This window comes from Podarcis cretensis (genome assembly GCF_951804945.1).
Source record: "Podarcis cretensis genome assembly, chromosome: 9".
Taxonomy (NCBI): domain Eukaryota; kingdom Metazoa; phylum Chordata; class Lepidosauria; order Squamata; family Lacertidae; genus Podarcis; species Podarcis cretensis.
The window spans coordinates 30,036,785-30,053,419 of NC_137178.1; the positions used below are offsets into that span (position 1 = coordinate 30,036,785).

Sequence of the window (16,635 nt, forward strand, 5' to 3'; positions counted from 1 at the left end):
AAAAGGCCTTGCCAAGTCCTTGTAGAAAGTGAAACTCAAAGGGTGGGCCCAGTACTAAGGCCTGGCCATGGGTCCTTACTTCCACAGACAGTAGAGAAAAGTGTAACAAGGCCTCTTCTGCAACATGCAGACAGGGTCATGAGTGAAATGACCCTTTGGAAATCTAAGTAAACCACTGCTTTTCAGCCAGCCAGGCTCCGAACGTGTGCTTGTCCCCATTTATAGGTGTCCTGCAGAGGTGTGGAGTCCCAGTGTGGGTTCTAGTACCCAAAAGGTCATTCCAGCCTCTGAGGCAGGAGGGTGAAAAATCAGAAGAGTTGTAAGGTGGGTGGTCATGGAGAATTATCAATGGCTGCTTTCATCAGCCATTAAAAACAAAACAACAAACCTCCCACAAAGGTCTACACATTCTACATAATATAACCAAGCTGGCTTGAGCAACAAGTTTTTAATCATTAACCATTCCATCCCTGTTCCCCCTTCTGTCAGCTTAATGATTATTATTTTTATCTCTTAAAATTAATATGAGATCATGGGCCTTTCATTTACTCAGCCACCCCAGTATGTCAACTTTCCAGTTGCCTTCCCCCCTCAAATTCCTAGATGGGAAAGCAAAATCAATATTTGTCTAGAATACTCTGCTCAGAGTAGATAAGCAACTGGAAACAGTTTATATAGTTGAATAACTGTACAAGTAACTGCATCTTTGAGGGCTTGTCCTTGCTAAACATTATTGGATCTAACCAGACATTTGTACATAATATCTACAGATTATTTTGTTTCTCAGCCTATGCCCTGTGCTGAAATTGGAAAGGTGCTTACAAAAGGTGCTGAGAGAAATTGCCAAATGTGAGCAGTTTTACAGAACGGTTATCCGTGTTACATAGAAAGGGCAACAGAAATGACAAGGGGCCTGCCTTATGAGAAAAACCTCCAACTAGGGTTTTTTTAGAGTAGAAAGGGAGACAGCAAAGGAGGAGACATGATAAGAGGCGTACAGGATTATGCATGGTGTGAAGAAAGTGAGGAAGTTTTATTCCCTCTCAGTGACGCCATCTAATGAAATTGATGAGAAGGTAATTCAGGGCATACAACAGGTAATTACGGAATTTGCCATTGTAAGATATAGCGGTGGCCAGTTGCTATTAGGAACCTGGTTGGCTACTTTGTGAATGAAAATGCAGTGTTTATCAGGCAGAGCTCTTGTGAATTTTCCTTGATAGTTCCCCCATCCCTGAGAGTAGCATTGCATATAATATATTTAATCACAAACTAGAACCTTTAATGACCATTAAAAGCTTCCACTGGAAGCAGAACAATGGGATTCACTCATAAATTTTACATAGAGGGCCACTTTAAAAGGAAAGACACCTTGTGATTGTGAAATTCGAGCATTCAGCATGCATGGCTTTTTTGCACACACTCTTATGGACCAGACATTGTTTGCACTTCTTCCACAGGACAAAAGACCATTGAAAACTCAAGTGGTTGAGATGTTTCTGGAATTACTCAGGTGGATCAGAAAATAAATGAGATCATTAAAATGAAAGCAATCACCATAAATAATCAAGCAGAACGATCATCATCATAATGATAGGAAGACATAATGATAGGAGATACATTCCTAAAGTAAAAGAAAAAAGTCATCAATATTTTCATTTTGTGCCACTCATTTTACCTTAATGGCATGCTTCAGTGCATGGGCGTCAAAAAGCCGCGCAGGTCTCATCAGAGCAACCATCAGTCTCTCAAATTTGCCTGTAAGCTCCGATTTTAAGTCATCAACCAGGTCCTAATTGACAGAATGAAGAATGCCTAATTAATAAGAAATGCCTGACTAATGAGAAATGCAGTTTAAAATTAACCCATCAGCCATAAAAACTGGAACATCACTAGGATGAATGAAAAGTTTGTGAAGGGTGTATACCGTATTTTTCCATGTATATGACGACCCCTATTTTGGGGGACTCAAAATTAAGAAAATGGGGGGAGATTGCCCCCATATATAAGACTATCCCCCCCCTTTTAAACATTGTTTTTAGTTTTAAAAAAACCTAGTCTTGTACACAGAAAAGTATGGTATTTATTTGGGGTTGGATGCATGGAGTAATAGAAAATTTGCAACCAGTAGACCTGAAGTATTATTCATCACTAAATCCATATTATACAGACAAGTGCACACAAATCAACTCCCAATCCAGAGTAGCCTCCTTACCCTGCCAAACAACGTTTTAAATTCCACCGCAATTTCCTGGCGTTGCTTATTGCTTCTGCTCGTTAGAATCTTCACAATCGGCTCTTCATCCGTTCCTTAAATTATGCAAATTAAAAACAGAGTGATTGATTGCAATGATGAACATAAATATTTTGCAGATGAATATGTCAAGCATTGAAAATAGGCTACAGTACACATGAATATTCACTTTCTAGAAATCCTGTGTTGCCGGAAGAAAGTTATCTAAACATCTCTCTACTTCACTATATAATCTCCAATCCAAACATATTTTAACATGCATTATTGGTATGGCATGGCTATACCAGATTTCTGCCCATGAAAGTGCCTGGTCTATGAGGGAGATTTCCATGAACTCCAATTACCTTTTTCAAGCACTGCTTGCAACTAATTAGTTCTCCAACCTCCTGCTTCAACGCCATTAAAAAAAAAAGGGAAAATTGCCTCTCCCAAGATAACCCCAGCTAATCAAGAACCACTATGTGTTAGGCAACCAATTAGATTTAGTGATACAACAACATTGCATCCAAGTGGAAGCAGGAAGTATCACTCTAATTCTGATTAGGCTTCCCAATGATGCCAAATAGCCAATCAAATTTGTCTATGCTTTGACATCATGAAGCCAAATCAGTGTTTCCAGCTCACACTTTAATCAATCAGTGATGCCCTTATTTCAGAAAAACGATAATTAACATTTCCTGAGAAATGTAACTATTTTAGAACAGGACTTCCACTGTTCAGGAGAAAAAATGGATAAATAGTTACTTTTACTGGAACACATTGTTAATGATTGCTTTTCTAAGTATGTCATATGCTGCTTATGCAAACATCAGTGAATGACTGCTATGTCAAGGGATGAAGCAGGAATCCGAACACGTTGATTAACTGATAATGGTCCACCTAGTCTGTAAAACAATTAATGCCTTACCCAAGCCTTTCATTGCCTTTCGAAGGACCTCAGCATCAGCTCTGGCATCAAAGCCAGGGAAATCCTTCACGGTGCCTTTTGTATACTAGAAAGAAACACAACATTACATTAAGGCATTGCAGTTTTGGCAATATTACGATAATTCCAAAAGCAGGGGGGGAATCCTCAATCATCGAATGATTATTAATTAATCATTAATCATTAACACAATATCTAAAAGACATGAACCATAAGAATCCAACAAGTTTGACTCAATGTTATGATGCATAAACACATTTGAAAAATAAAATATTTAAAATACAAAACCTTCCAACACAAAAATAAAATAAAATCCTCCAGTCAGATAATTAAGGGCTGGACAAAAAGCTAGTTAGTTGCACTTCCCAAACATCTAACGCAAGTCCCTTGAGAAGGCATCCAAATATAGAAGGCAAAATAAAATGTTGTGTGTGGGTTTTTTAAACAAACAAAGTTTCATGAAAGCTCATCATTTCCTTGAAGAGAATTCATATGCCCCTAAATTCAGGGGTAGCCAACATGGTGCCCTCCACAGATGTTGTTGGACTCAAACTCCCATCAGTCCCAGTCCCAATGGCCAAAAGTCTAGGATTATAGGTGTTCTAGTCTATCAATATCTGGAGGACATCAAGATGGCTACTAGGTGTTCCAGTCTTCATAAACCAGACTCCTTATACAACCCTTCCCTTTAGGGACTGGGCAACTGTTCTTGGGAAAGTTTGTGCTTCAGAATCACAATGGTTGAGCCTTCCTGTTGTAGCTTAATCAATTATTGGTGTTTGGGCAAATGGGTACACAGCTTTTTGAATTTATTTACAAGATGAAATCCAGTTCATCACCTCCTGACCGAAATCTGCAGATTCTGTGCATGGATTTGCAATGTGCACCAGTAGTACACACCTGAGAAGAGAAGACTCAGTGGTCACATGATGTTGGGACACCAGAACACATGTCAATTCCATTCAAAATAATGTGAATGGGTTCCTTACTGATCTCTTGTCAGAACTGACAATAAAGATAAATGGACAACTTTAGAAGTTTCGAGGATAATCCAGACCACCACCTCATGAAATTCCTTTAAGATGCAGAGTAAACAGAAGGGGAAACAAGGATTTGTGGTACGCCAATGTGTTTGCTTGCAAATGGTCACCACATGAAGAACTCCCTCATGCCTTCACAACCTCAGATACTCACCTGAATCTATCCTAGATGTCACCCTGTGGTAATAAAACAGTTGTGTGAAGGGCCATTTCATTTTTCATCTGTTCCTTTCCTCCAAATAACCCTCAGTTTTACAATCTACGCTACTGATATTGTAACGGTATGTGCAAGTTTCACAATATGGCAGTAAGTATCTTCTTATTCTTACTTGTTGGGTTATATTAAGCTAGCATTGTTCTCTGACTCCAGCAAGGAAACTCAACTCTTTATTCACCAGTTTCAATTAATCTGCTCTATTGTTAGAAAACTGGCAAAAGGGATCTAGCTCAGAGGGCAACCATAAGTCAAAGGCAAAGACAGAGGACAAAACAGAATTGGCATCTGAACAGCAGCTGTAATTTATCTGGCAGCAGCTGTGTGTGTTATTCTAAGCCAAAGTGGAATGATTATATCCCAGTAGGATAGCTGCCATGCTACACTACATTAAAAAAAGAATCTAGGCAAAGTAAATGCAACAGGCAACACAACAACATGTCAGACATAACACATTTTATTCAATTTATTCTGGACTAGAAAAGACCCCAAAAGACTAGTACACACTATTTTTCTGCCCCTGAATTCAGAATGATTATCTCCACACCAATTGGTATACCTCTGCCTAAACTTATAATCAATACAAATAAATACTATTGTACAGACTTCTATGTTTCTGCTCATTGTGGCAAGGGTGCCAGTGTCCTCTAGCAAATGACTAGGCCCACCACCACCATCTTTGAAGTGGAAGATTTAAGACAGGATTGTTCCAGCAGTTGTGTGATGATTCTGCTCCCTCCCAGCTCCAAGGCTGGAAGGCCAAGGGTTGTTTGACTGCTTGAGGGGAGCTGTCCAGCACCCCTGCCTTCCAACTGTTCTAACAACCCCTTTCCCTACAGGAAAGACAAGCAGAGCCCTTCTTAGACACCTGGGAGCAAGGCACCAAAGCATCTTCCTTACAAAGGGCCAAGCTTACAAGCTCCTTGCCTGCCTGTCCAAAACAACTGGCTAATAAGGCATTTCCTTAGCAGAGAGGAAATTCGTGACCTCCATTATTCATATCAAGGCCAATAACTGCAGGCTCCTGTTATTATTATTACAAACTGCTTGCAAATGATTCTTAGCTTTAAAATATGAATCAATAAATAAAATTTGGGTTTAAAGGAGTGTTTGGATAAGAAGACTGCTGCATGTTTACTGTCTATTGAAATCAGTTTAGAATAACCTTTTGATTAGATTATGAACTGGTGTGGAGGAATGTTTTTAAAAAATAATCTGAAAGTGTCTCAAGACTAGGAGATCAGCAAGGATTATTTTTTCATCTTGGCATTAAATACATATGAGGGGGAAGGATACTGCAACCAAATTAAAGAGGTATAGTACCTGCTTTTTTCCAGTATGGTTGAATTAATTCCCCAGTTCAGCTAAGTTTTCTGGGGCTGTCTGTTGTTTGTGTTAGGGTTACAACATTTACACTACAATTAGAGAACATGCTGAGCATTCAGTGTGAGAGGCTGTTTGCAATGCTGTGTGCAGTTAGGAAGAAAGAGTTACACAGAGTTGGCATGAGTGTTCATTTCCAGATCTTATCATAACATGTGTGGGCAAATTCCAGCAGAATGCTTATGATGGAGAGAAATACCACAGAAGGGTTGGGGAGGAGCATGCAATACACTGAAGACTCAATCCTGCATGCAGAGTTTTGCAACGAGCTTCCGTTCACACACAAGCAATCCTAGTTAAACAGCTCAGATGATTGGAAGCCCTCCTCTTGCAAGTATATGCATGTTTAACCACTGTAATGCTAGCATCCCAACTAAAGACAGTGACATTCATTGTGAAGGTAACTTACTAGGATTTTGCTGCAGCAGAACCCAGGCGGAAAACTACCAGCCTGCCCATTAATTCATTAGCCAGGACAGCTGCCAGTATTGAACTCTGTAAACAACGCTATCTGGGTGGTGGTGGGGAGGCTACAGTCTGCAAACATAAGTGTGCTCTGAAAACAGGAGAGTTAGCAGAAGGTGAATGCGAGAGAAGACAAGCTAAGCAGTGATGTAAGGGGAGAGAAAGATCATCCAAGATATGTTTGAACAGCTTCCCAAGGCCTGTGGGCTGCTTTAGTTTAAAAACAATAGGAGTTATGGAAACCTGCCAGTTTGAGTGGAAGTTCAACAGAGGAAAGACTGTTTAACTCTTCCCTCTCCTGCCATTTTCCCACAAAAAATATCCTTTATAAATGAGAAAACTTTGTAATTCTCTCCCACTCCGTGGGGAGAAAAATCAACAGAGGGATTTTGAGTAGACAGCAACAGGATGGGAAAGGGTTAAGTAATCTCTCCTTCCACCACTCCTTCATACCAGATTGCAGCTACTTCTCCTTTTTGAAAAACATTGCAAGGCTGTCTATTGCATAACTATCCACTTTTGGTCCTTAGCTACACCATCGATTCCTAAGCACTTACTTTTAAGAACATCACCCTTGCCTATTCATTTGTTTGCTACACCAGTATTAAAATCCAATCCATGTTCTCCTTTGATAATTGATCCAAGAGAGCAAATATATTCTTCTTGGGTCCCTCCAAACCAGCAACTTATTGCGGAATCGCACCATCTGTTTTCAGATAGCGGAAAAGAGACAACATGACTCACACTGGATTCGAAGGCCTTTCTTCTTCACTGTTCCTTTTTGCAATCCTATGCTTGCACCTCATAGCAAAGCTCCATGCTTTTGTGAAACTGACTTGAAAAGAGGTCTCTTCCTGGCTCTCTTCCATTAGAACACTTGTGGGTGGGTGAGCGGCCAATTTATTTTGGCCAATTTGTGCCATTGCACCTGCATCCCCGACCCATTTATTATTGCTAATTTTATTGGCAGAAGCTAGCACTGAGTATTTAAAAGTCTGTATTAATGTGTCCCATACCATTCTTCTTCTCCCTCCCTCCCCCCCCCTTCCCACAGCCAACTAAATGCTTCAAAAACCTTAAAAATGCTGCAGGACGAGAAATAGAAGCAGGGTGGGAAATGACCAAGCATGGCCTGGACAGCAACAAACCTATAATGTTTCAAGTCTGCCCTGCTCTGAAAAATCGTTTTATGTATATATAAGTAAAATATATAAGAACTGACCCCTGGACAGTTCAGTCCAATTAAAGGCAACTATGAGGTTGTGGCACTCATCTCGCTTTTAGGCCGAGGGAGTTGGTGTTTGTCCACAGACAGCTTTCCGGGTTATGTGGCCAGCATGACTAAACTGCTTCTGGTGCAACAGAACACTGTGACAGAAACCAGAGCACATGGAAACGCCATTTACCTTCCCGCTGCAGTGGTACCTATTTATATACTAGCACTGGTGTGCTTTCAAACTGCTAGGTTGGCAGGAGCTGGGACTGAGCAACAGGAGCTCACTCCGTCGCAGGGATTCGAACCGCTGACCTTCTGACTGGCAAGCCCAAGAGACTCAGTGGTTTAGACCACAGTGCCACCCACGCTAACAGGAAAACACTTCTGAGTGTGCTCACAATATGAATGAGCCTGCTTTGTGTCTCCAGGGATGTGTGCTCTAGGGGCCAATTCCTATAGGATACATACATAGAAGTGCAACATACATGCAGATCATGTCTGTTATGAAAGGTAGATGAATGAATCAATCATTTTTCTTTTTATAAAGGAGTATGAGCACTAACAAGAAAAAAACCAAACCCTTGCCTATGGTTTTTAAAGAGCTAAATTAATAGATGTGCCCCCTTTCCAGCTGATGCAATATGCATATATTTTACAACATACTTTCCCTGAATATAAATAGATTCATAACCAACCATGGATGTGTGGCAAGGGCTGTTCAGATTTTAAGCCATTTGAGTGACCCTTTTTTTTCAAATGTGCGTTCTTGAGTAGGAAGACACTCTGTACATGAGTAGAGGCCCTTCGTACATAATTATTTTAAAAAACCCAGAAAAAGTAGCAATGTTGGTTTAAGGACTGCCCAATTAAACATACCTAAAAACAGTACACACATCTTTTATACTGCATATTCTCCAAACGTACACACATTGCAATCAACTCAATTAATGTCCTGGGCTCCCTTTCCTAGTATCTTGGGACAACATCCGAACATGTAACAGTTGTGCACTGCTACTATAGAAACAGCTTTGTTAGAAAAGCTAAACTACTCCAATTCCAAAGGACGCGGGTAATCATTGCAGCAAGGCGGTTATTCTAGACATTAGGTGACGGTACAGTGATATAACATTACAACTGTTAGTCAACCCAGGCTTCAGCAGAGCAAGACTAGGCAAATACTAAGTGCCAGTAGCTTCTGTAATCTACTCTTTAGCATGCCCTACCATAAGACTGAAAAATTATCTTACTTCACTTGTAGTTAGCTCCCGCTTGTTCATTCCTCATAAGCCAGATTTGCCCATGCTGCTTTGAATGTTATCACAGTGCCAGACTAGATATGATGTGGAAGGTATCTGAACCGACTTATTTCCCAGGCTTCAAGAATCAGAGTAACTGCAGACAAAACTAGCTGTTCTGAGCCCCTTATTATTTACTTCATTTACATCATGCATCATCCCATTAAATAATCAAGCTGTTTCTCTGTCTCATCTATTTTCTCAATGATCAAACTGTGAGCTTCATGGAATTCAGAAAATGGAATGTTTGTATGAGCTGAGCCGGGTACTTCACACTATTTTGCCTCTTACTCCCTCTTCAGAAGTTATCACACACACACATTATAATGAATGCATGGAGAGGCCCACAAATGCTGTTCCTGGCTCCAATATCTCCAACTCATACCTTCCTGTGTTGAGTAAAAGATCTCAAGAGAGAACCTACGCATATCTGGCAGAAAATGCTTAGGCTCCCCATGAAATTCAGGAAGCACAGACAGTTGGGGTTCCCTGGTCATGTGAAAAAGCCTATGCACCCAACATATGAAGGTCTGGGAACAGAGCAAGGATGCTCAATGTGTATGAAGCCCAGCTTCCTTCTGGATTGTATCCCCATGTCAATGTATTTTTCTCAGATGTTTTGTTCAGACTGCAGACACACAGTGTTGATTCTCATGTTTATGAATGGCAACCAACTTCTGGTTAAACCAGTGTTTCCAAACTGAGGGCCATATGACCCCCCTGCCCCCCCCCCAGGATATTCAAAGTGAAAATGTATAAATGGGGGGGGGCACAGCACAAGGCTAGGGGCCACAGAGGGAAGTGAGAAATGGTGAAAATAATTTTATTTTATTTTTTAATCCTGATTGGCTGGCTATCCCGCTTGGCCAATCACAAGCAGGTAAGAGGGTGGGCCCACCAGGGCCTAATGCTCCTTTTTGCCATGTGCGTTTTCTTGGAGCAGTCCTGGTTTGTTTTCAGTGGGAGAGGGCGATAGCTGAGGCTCCCGTTTTGACCACTAGAGCCTGTGATCCAGAACCCCCAGGTGTCGTCCCCCCCCCCCAGGTGCAGTGGTGGGGTGGCAATGAGTCAATGAGTAGGGCTGGGCGAGCCGGAACTGCTTGTTGCTGCTGCCAGTGCTGGGCCCGGTGGTAGCCTGGGCCTGACTCTGCAAGGTGCAGGGTTCAATCCACCCCAGCACCTAGTGGATCAGGACCTTCGGGTGTTGCAGAGGGGTGCAGGGCCTGCCAGCAGCATCAGCCCAGCTTTCTAAGCAGAGGTTGGGTAGCCGTCTGTCATGGATGCCTTAGCTGAGTTTCCTACATTGCAGGGGGTTGCACTAGAAAGATGTCACTTTCAGCTCCATTCTATGGTGTGTGTTTTTTCTGTTTCAACAATATTTCATTATGTTCCCATCATTTTTTTGCAATTGTATTTTGTATAAATTATAAAAATTATAAATAAAACATGTTCTATTTACAAACAAAACATTCAAATAGCTACCTTTCTGCCAGAGGGATGGGGGGCATGGACATAAGCCAGAATTTCTGTTAGGGGGGGCAGACTTTTGTGGGGGGGGAGCAGAACCTCAGATTTGTATTGATTTTTACTTATTGGTGGGGCAGCTGGCCCCCGCCCCCCTTGGCTACGCCCATGAGGGGGGCACAGGAAGGAAACAAGGTAGGGAGGGGGCCACGTAGGAAAAAGGTTGAGAAACACTGGATTAAACACTTTGAGCAAAAGCAGCATATCACATAAATCCTTCAGGACAACATCTTCCAATGGAGTCATTTTGCACAATCCCCTCAAAGTTTCTGAGTGATAGCAAAGCAGCTGGACCCACTAGTGCCAGTGGGAGCTGTGTGACAAACATGGGGACCTGTTCCAACCAGGAATGAGGCTGGGGCAAAAGCTTAAAGGCCTCTCCCACTGTGCCATGCTCCCAATCTATTTATGAAAGAAAATCATTTACCTACAGCCAAGTTGCATTACAACCGCCACATATGGAGTGGCCCATTGTTCCCAAAGATTCCTCTTTTGAGTTTTCCAAGCTTTCTTAAGAGTCAAACTACACCTGATAGGGGAGTTCCTTAACTGGAATACAAACATCTTATGTTACAGACAGCAGCCCCAGTGCGAGGAAGTTTGATTTGCACAGGACCTGTGGAGCCTCTGCACCACACTGATTTGTCAACTCCATGTCATTCCCCAAAGCTGCTATTGCAATACAGAAAAATAAAGTTGCACATTTAAACTACAGTATTAACCTCATAAGTTTCTTCCTCTCTGGTCAATAGCAGCTCAGGGATGGGGCAATTTGGGCTAGCACTATGACACTGGGGCAAATGGCTGTTTTTTTGTAAACTTATAAAATATCTGTAGTCCCATGTGTTTAGTCCTTCAGTTGCCATTCTTGGACACTTCAAAAGTAAAGTCTTGTGATGATACTGAAAAGTCTTCATATACATTCAGGAAAAAATTAACTTTAAGGTTTATAAAGAAAAAAGTCATTCAGAGAGATAGAAAATGAATGTAATGCAAAAGAAGTCTGACCACAAGGAGTAAGTAATAGAAAACAGAGGGAAGAGGAAAGTGGAATTTGGAATCTTTCTCCCTGCCTGGCTTCTTGCTTCTTAACCACTAGAAATAGGCAACGCCCACTCACAGCACAAAACTACAGGGCAGGAAACTTGGCTAAAAGAATGGAAAATGGGGGAAGTCTGACGTGGATTTCACATGATTAGGCTGAACTCACATTGCTACAGATTCTGCTTCTCTATAAAACTCTTGGATAGACTGACTCAGACAGAATTCAGCACTGAGCAGTATGAAAGTTAAGGGCAGAAGTGAAAGTCCCTTTTATCTGGAGGGCAGACTTCCCCACCCACCAGAAAACACTCCTCTTCGGTAAGGCAAGGACTAAGAAAAATGATGGGGAAACAGACTGTCAAGGTCATAGAATTGTAGAATCTCAGAGTTGGAAGGGTCTCAGATGGTCATCTAGTCCAACCCCCTGAAATACAGGAATCTCAGCCAAAGTGTCCGTGACAGATGGCCATCCAACCTCTGTTTAAAAACCTCCCAGGAAAGAGAGTCCACAACCTCTTGTGGGAGTCTGTTCCACTGCTGAACAGCTCTTACTGTCAGAAAGTTTTTCTGAATGTTTAGTTGGGATCTCCGTTCTTGCAACTTGAAGCCACTGGTTCGAGTCCTACCCTCCAGAGCAGGAGAAAACAAGCATGTTCCCTGTTCCATGTGACAGCCCTTCAGATATCTGAAGATGGCCATCATATCATCTCCTCTCAGTCTCCTCTTTTCCAGGCTAATCATACCCAGCTCCTTCAAGCACTCTTCCTAAGGCTTAGTTTCCAGACCCTTGATCATCTTGGTTGCCCTCCTCTGCACATGTCCAAGCTTGTCAACATCCTTCTTAAGTTCTGGTGCCCAGCATTGTATACATTATTCTAAGTGTGGTCTCAGTGGCGTAGTGTGGGTTGTCAGCACCCGGGGCAGGGCAAGTAATCTGCGCCCCCTAACCCGTGGATTTTAGCACTCGAGTGCGAGCGCATCCCCCCCAGATGTTGCGCCCGGTGCCGCCGGCCCCCCCTGCACCCCCCACGCTACGCCACTGTGTGGTCTGACTAAGGCAGAATAGAGTGGTACTACAGGTATTACATCCCATGATCTGGGCACTATACTTCTGTTGATGCAGCCTAGAATAGTATTAGCTTTTTTTGCTGCTGCTGCTGCTGCTGCTGCATCACACTGTGGCCTCATGTTAAGCCTGTGGTCCACCAAGACCCCTAGATCCTTTTCACATGTACTGCCAGGTCCCAACTTCCAAGTAATTAACAGAGGAAGAAAAACTTTATGTCTCTGCCATAGCAGCATCGTTTTAAAGGCAACAGCCACCATGACCGTTCCTTTGCAGAGCTTGCTTTGTGAGTTTTAATGAGACCTTCCCTCGATCTAACCTACCTCACTGGGTTGTAATAAAGAGGGAGGGGAGTTAGAGACCCTGCACACCGCCCTGAGCTCTTCAGAGACAGACTGGGAGAAGGAACCCATACAGATAAATGAGTGCCCTGCAAGATGGCGCCAGGGCTGCTTCCCCGCCCGCCCACTTCGTTAATTTAATAAAACACATTTTAATAAGGAGAAAGAGAAGGAAGCCGGGTATGACTCACCTTTGCCATTGTTTCGGGAATCGATCCGGCGAAGAAGAGACGCTGCAAGAGAAGACGAGCAGAAAGTATCAGGTTGTGCTCTGTGCAGTTGCCAGTAAAGTCTGGAAAGGGCGCAGGAAACGCGGGGGCGCAAAAAGGCGGAGCGGAGGGTTCCCTGCTAGCGCCCAGAAGTTCCGATTTCGTAATCGTCACGTCGGGAGCCAACGCCCAAGCCGGCAAACGTGTCCCCACGTCCCCCCTTCCCCTCAGCAGGCGCACGGAACTATCACAGGCAAAGAATGCCTTCCCTCCTGCAACGATGTTTACGCATTACTTATATACCGCAGGGCTTTATTTTATGTTATTAGAGCACTGCAAGAGCCTTGACTACACTTCTCCATGAAGTGCCATTACCCCTCTCCACTCCACAAATCCTGGCCCTCACGCCCGCGGAACTCACCGAAACTCGGCCGACGGGGAGCAGCGAAGCGCACGGCAGCGATTACGCGCACAGTGTGGAGGCGCCAGGGAAGCGCAGCGGTTCTCGCTGCTTGCCACGCCCGGCGCTCCGATTCTCCCCGGCGGCCAAGCGTCGTGGCTCTTCCTGCCTGTAGCCACACCCCTCCCCTCTCCGGTAATAGCGCTCGTCCAGGGAGAGGCTGGCTTTCCATCCGAGTCCCCGGCGGATGCTTCCTCCCGCCCCGTCTCAAATCCTCGCCAATAGACTGAGGGCGAATTTTGAGGCGTTTCAATAGGCAAGGATGGATGGCAAATAATATGGGCGATTCAAATAAAGTACAGTGAATGTTTAGTATGCAGAAAATTGTCGACGGTCTGTATTCATTGCCACTGCCTAGGCTGCTAACTTGAAACGAAGGGTGGGGTCGCTATGAAATTGAGGATATTTATTTAGTGTTATGAATCAAATTTTACGCGCATGGCAAGGTGATTTATAACAATTATAAAACAGCTAAAAGTGTATTTCAAGTTTTGCATTTCAGAAATGGCCTTTTAAAACTTTATATAAAGGTAAAGGACCCCGACAGTTACGTCCAGTCGCAAACAACTCTGAGGTTGCAGCGCTCATCTCGCTTTAGTGGCCGAGGGACCCGACCTTTGTCCACAGAAAGTTTTCCTTTGAACTGCTAGCTTGGCAGGAGCTGGGACCGAGCAATGAGAGCTCACCCTACTGCCGACCTTCAGATCAGCAAGCCCTAGGCTCAGTGGTTTAGACCACAGCGCCACCAGCGTCCCCTTAAAACTTTATAGTTACTGTATAAAAATAACTGGAGATAGGTCTAAAAACAGTGCAAAACAAACACCTAAGGCAGAGACTGTCATACTGTTATCATAGAACTGTAGAGTATGATGGGGCACTAAGGATCATCTAGTCCAACTGCCTGCAGGAATCACAACTAATATGTCTACAAGATATGGCTGTCCTGTGCAGACTTACTTGCGAGTAAGCACCATTGAACTCAGTGAGACTTGCTTCCACATGTGTATGCCTATGGAGCACAGAACAGAAATTGTTCTTGAAGTAAATCGACAATGCTTTCCAATATAAGTAATTCCAATTGAATTCAAGGATACCTACTGCCAAGTAAGTGTGAATAGGAAAAGTGCAATGTGTGGCTTGGTCCTAAGGCCATAGTTTGGGTATGCACTCTATAGGACTTCATCCTTACTTCCAAGGAAACTTATCTGTGCTATGCATTGAAAGCAGAATTACACCACTTTAAACAGCCCTCAGATATTTAGCCAACACTGTATCCTATCAAAACCAACAAGCAACAGTTACAGCATAAGCTGTGTTCAGGCCTTTATTATGATTATTTATTAAATTTGTATGCCACCCTTCATCCAAAGATCCCAGGGAGAATCACAACAGAAAAATATAAAATGAGAATACAAAATACCGTACATAGCAACAACAAAAAACAGTGACCTCCTTCCCACAAACACATTTTAAAAGCCACAGAAATCAGCTTTGATCTTGCATTCTGACAGCTGGATATGAAAGGGAGCAATGGACACTCATGTGTCGGTTCAATTATTGTATGCTGCTTCATGCATTTCCATGGAAATGTGAAAACAAATATGAATAAAACTGGTACAGTTTCAGAAGAATAAATAAGATGTGAACTGAAATCACACGGATCAGATTGTAGGATTAGGGATCTGCTGTGTGTTAAAACTTTCAAAATGGCTGTTTCCAGTAACATTCCAGAGAGATCAGTCTGGCTGTTTCAAAGCCAAAATCAGCCTGGATATATGCCCAGGTCAGTACATTAAAAAGCCCACAGAAAAAATATTATCTATGGGAAGTCTCTGTGTACTTTAGTCCAAGCTAGCCAAGTTAAATACTTTCTACATCCCCATGACTGAACCGTGTGTTGATTATCTGCATGTGGATCTGTAATTTCAATATGTTTTAGCATTTTAACTTTTGAATGTTTTAAAACATGGTTGTGAATTGTCCTTGGGTTTTCTTGTTTTATCTTTTTGTAAACCGTTTTGAGATTATTATTTTTTAACAAGCAGTATATGCATTTTATGGCATTAATAAATAAAAATGGGTGCATACACAAAAGGTGGTGCTACCAAAATCTACTGGAGAGTAGCAAAATGAAACCGAGTCAGACTCAAGAGAGTATTTATGAGTCAGAGTCATATGGTGGAATCCCCAGAAAGGAGGAGGAAAGTTAAAGAGACAGCAGATAACGTATGAGAAGTACTTGGCTGCTATAATAAGCCTTTGTATTGGAACCAAAACTAGTTGCCTAAAGGGAAGAACTTTGTTCCTAACTAGAATGTGACTTCTGTACTAAGTTGCCATGCATAATATATGGAGCCTTGCGAAACGTGTTCCTGCATTGAATAGCTGATTACCTACTTGGAGAATTCCGTACACAAAAGGAGTTTTACCTTGAAAGCAAATAGCTCTGCATTACTGGCATTCACTCAAGCAGATGTATTTTTTCACCCAAGGACATTTTGCAAGAAAGTGTCACCATCCTAGAAGTTCAAAATATAAATTGGATGTCCATCTTACGGAAACAAACCCATTAGGAAAATTGTACTCAGTATTCAGCACATTTGTACGTACAGTGGTACCTCGGGTTACATACGATTCAGGTTACATACGCTTCAGGTTACAGACTCCGCTAACCCAGAAATATTACCTCAGGTTAAGAACTTTGCTTCAAGATGAGAACAGAAATCGTGCTCTGGCGGCACGGCAGCAGCAGGAGGCCCCATTAGCTAAAGTGGTGCTTCAGGTTAAGAACAGTTTCAGGTTAAGTACAGACCTCCAGAACAAATTAAGTACTTAACCTGAGGTACCACTGTATTGGATTTCTTAAATGCAGCTGAAATTCACAACACAGTGTGTTAGTGTTACAGACTACAGTGGTACCTTGGTTCTTGAACTTAATCCATTCTGGGAGCCCGCTGGAGTCCTGAAACCATTCAAAAACCAAGACACAGCTTCTGATTGGCTGCAGGAACTTCCTGCACTCAATCGGAATCCACAGAAGCCATGTTGAATGTCCGGCTTCCGAAAAATGTTCGCAAACCAGAACACTTACTTCTGGGTTTGCAGCATTCAGGAGCTGATTTGTTCAGGAGCCAAGCTGTTCATGAACCAAGGTACCACTGTATCATGAAGAGGATTTCTTGGGCTAGCCTATGCAATA

General features: G+C 42.6%; 1 protein-coding gene across 1 annotated transcript in view; it reads right to left on the reverse strand.

Moving 5' to 3' along the window:
- Nucleotides 1–13,544, reverse strand: part of ANXA5 (annexin A5) — a 27,056-nt gene extending 13,512 nt beyond the window's left edge. The window contains exons 1-5 of the mRNA XM_079990114.1: nucleotides 13,398–13,544; nucleotides 12,959–13,000; nucleotides 3,162–3,246; nucleotides 2,216–2,310; nucleotides 1,679–1,792 (exon numbers count right to left, since the gene is read on the reverse strand). Of these exons, the coding sequence (XP_079846240.1) occupies nucleotides 1,679–1,792; nucleotides 2,216–2,310; nucleotides 3,162–3,246; nucleotides 12,959–12,967 (303 nt within the window). The 5' untranslated portion in view covers nucleotides 12,968–13,000; nucleotides 13,398–13,544. The remainder of the gene's footprint in view (nucleotides 1–1,678; nucleotides 1,793–2,215; nucleotides 2,311–3,161; nucleotides 3,247–12,958; nucleotides 13,001–13,397) is intronic.
- Nucleotides 13,545–16,635: the final 3,091 nt, after the last annotated feature.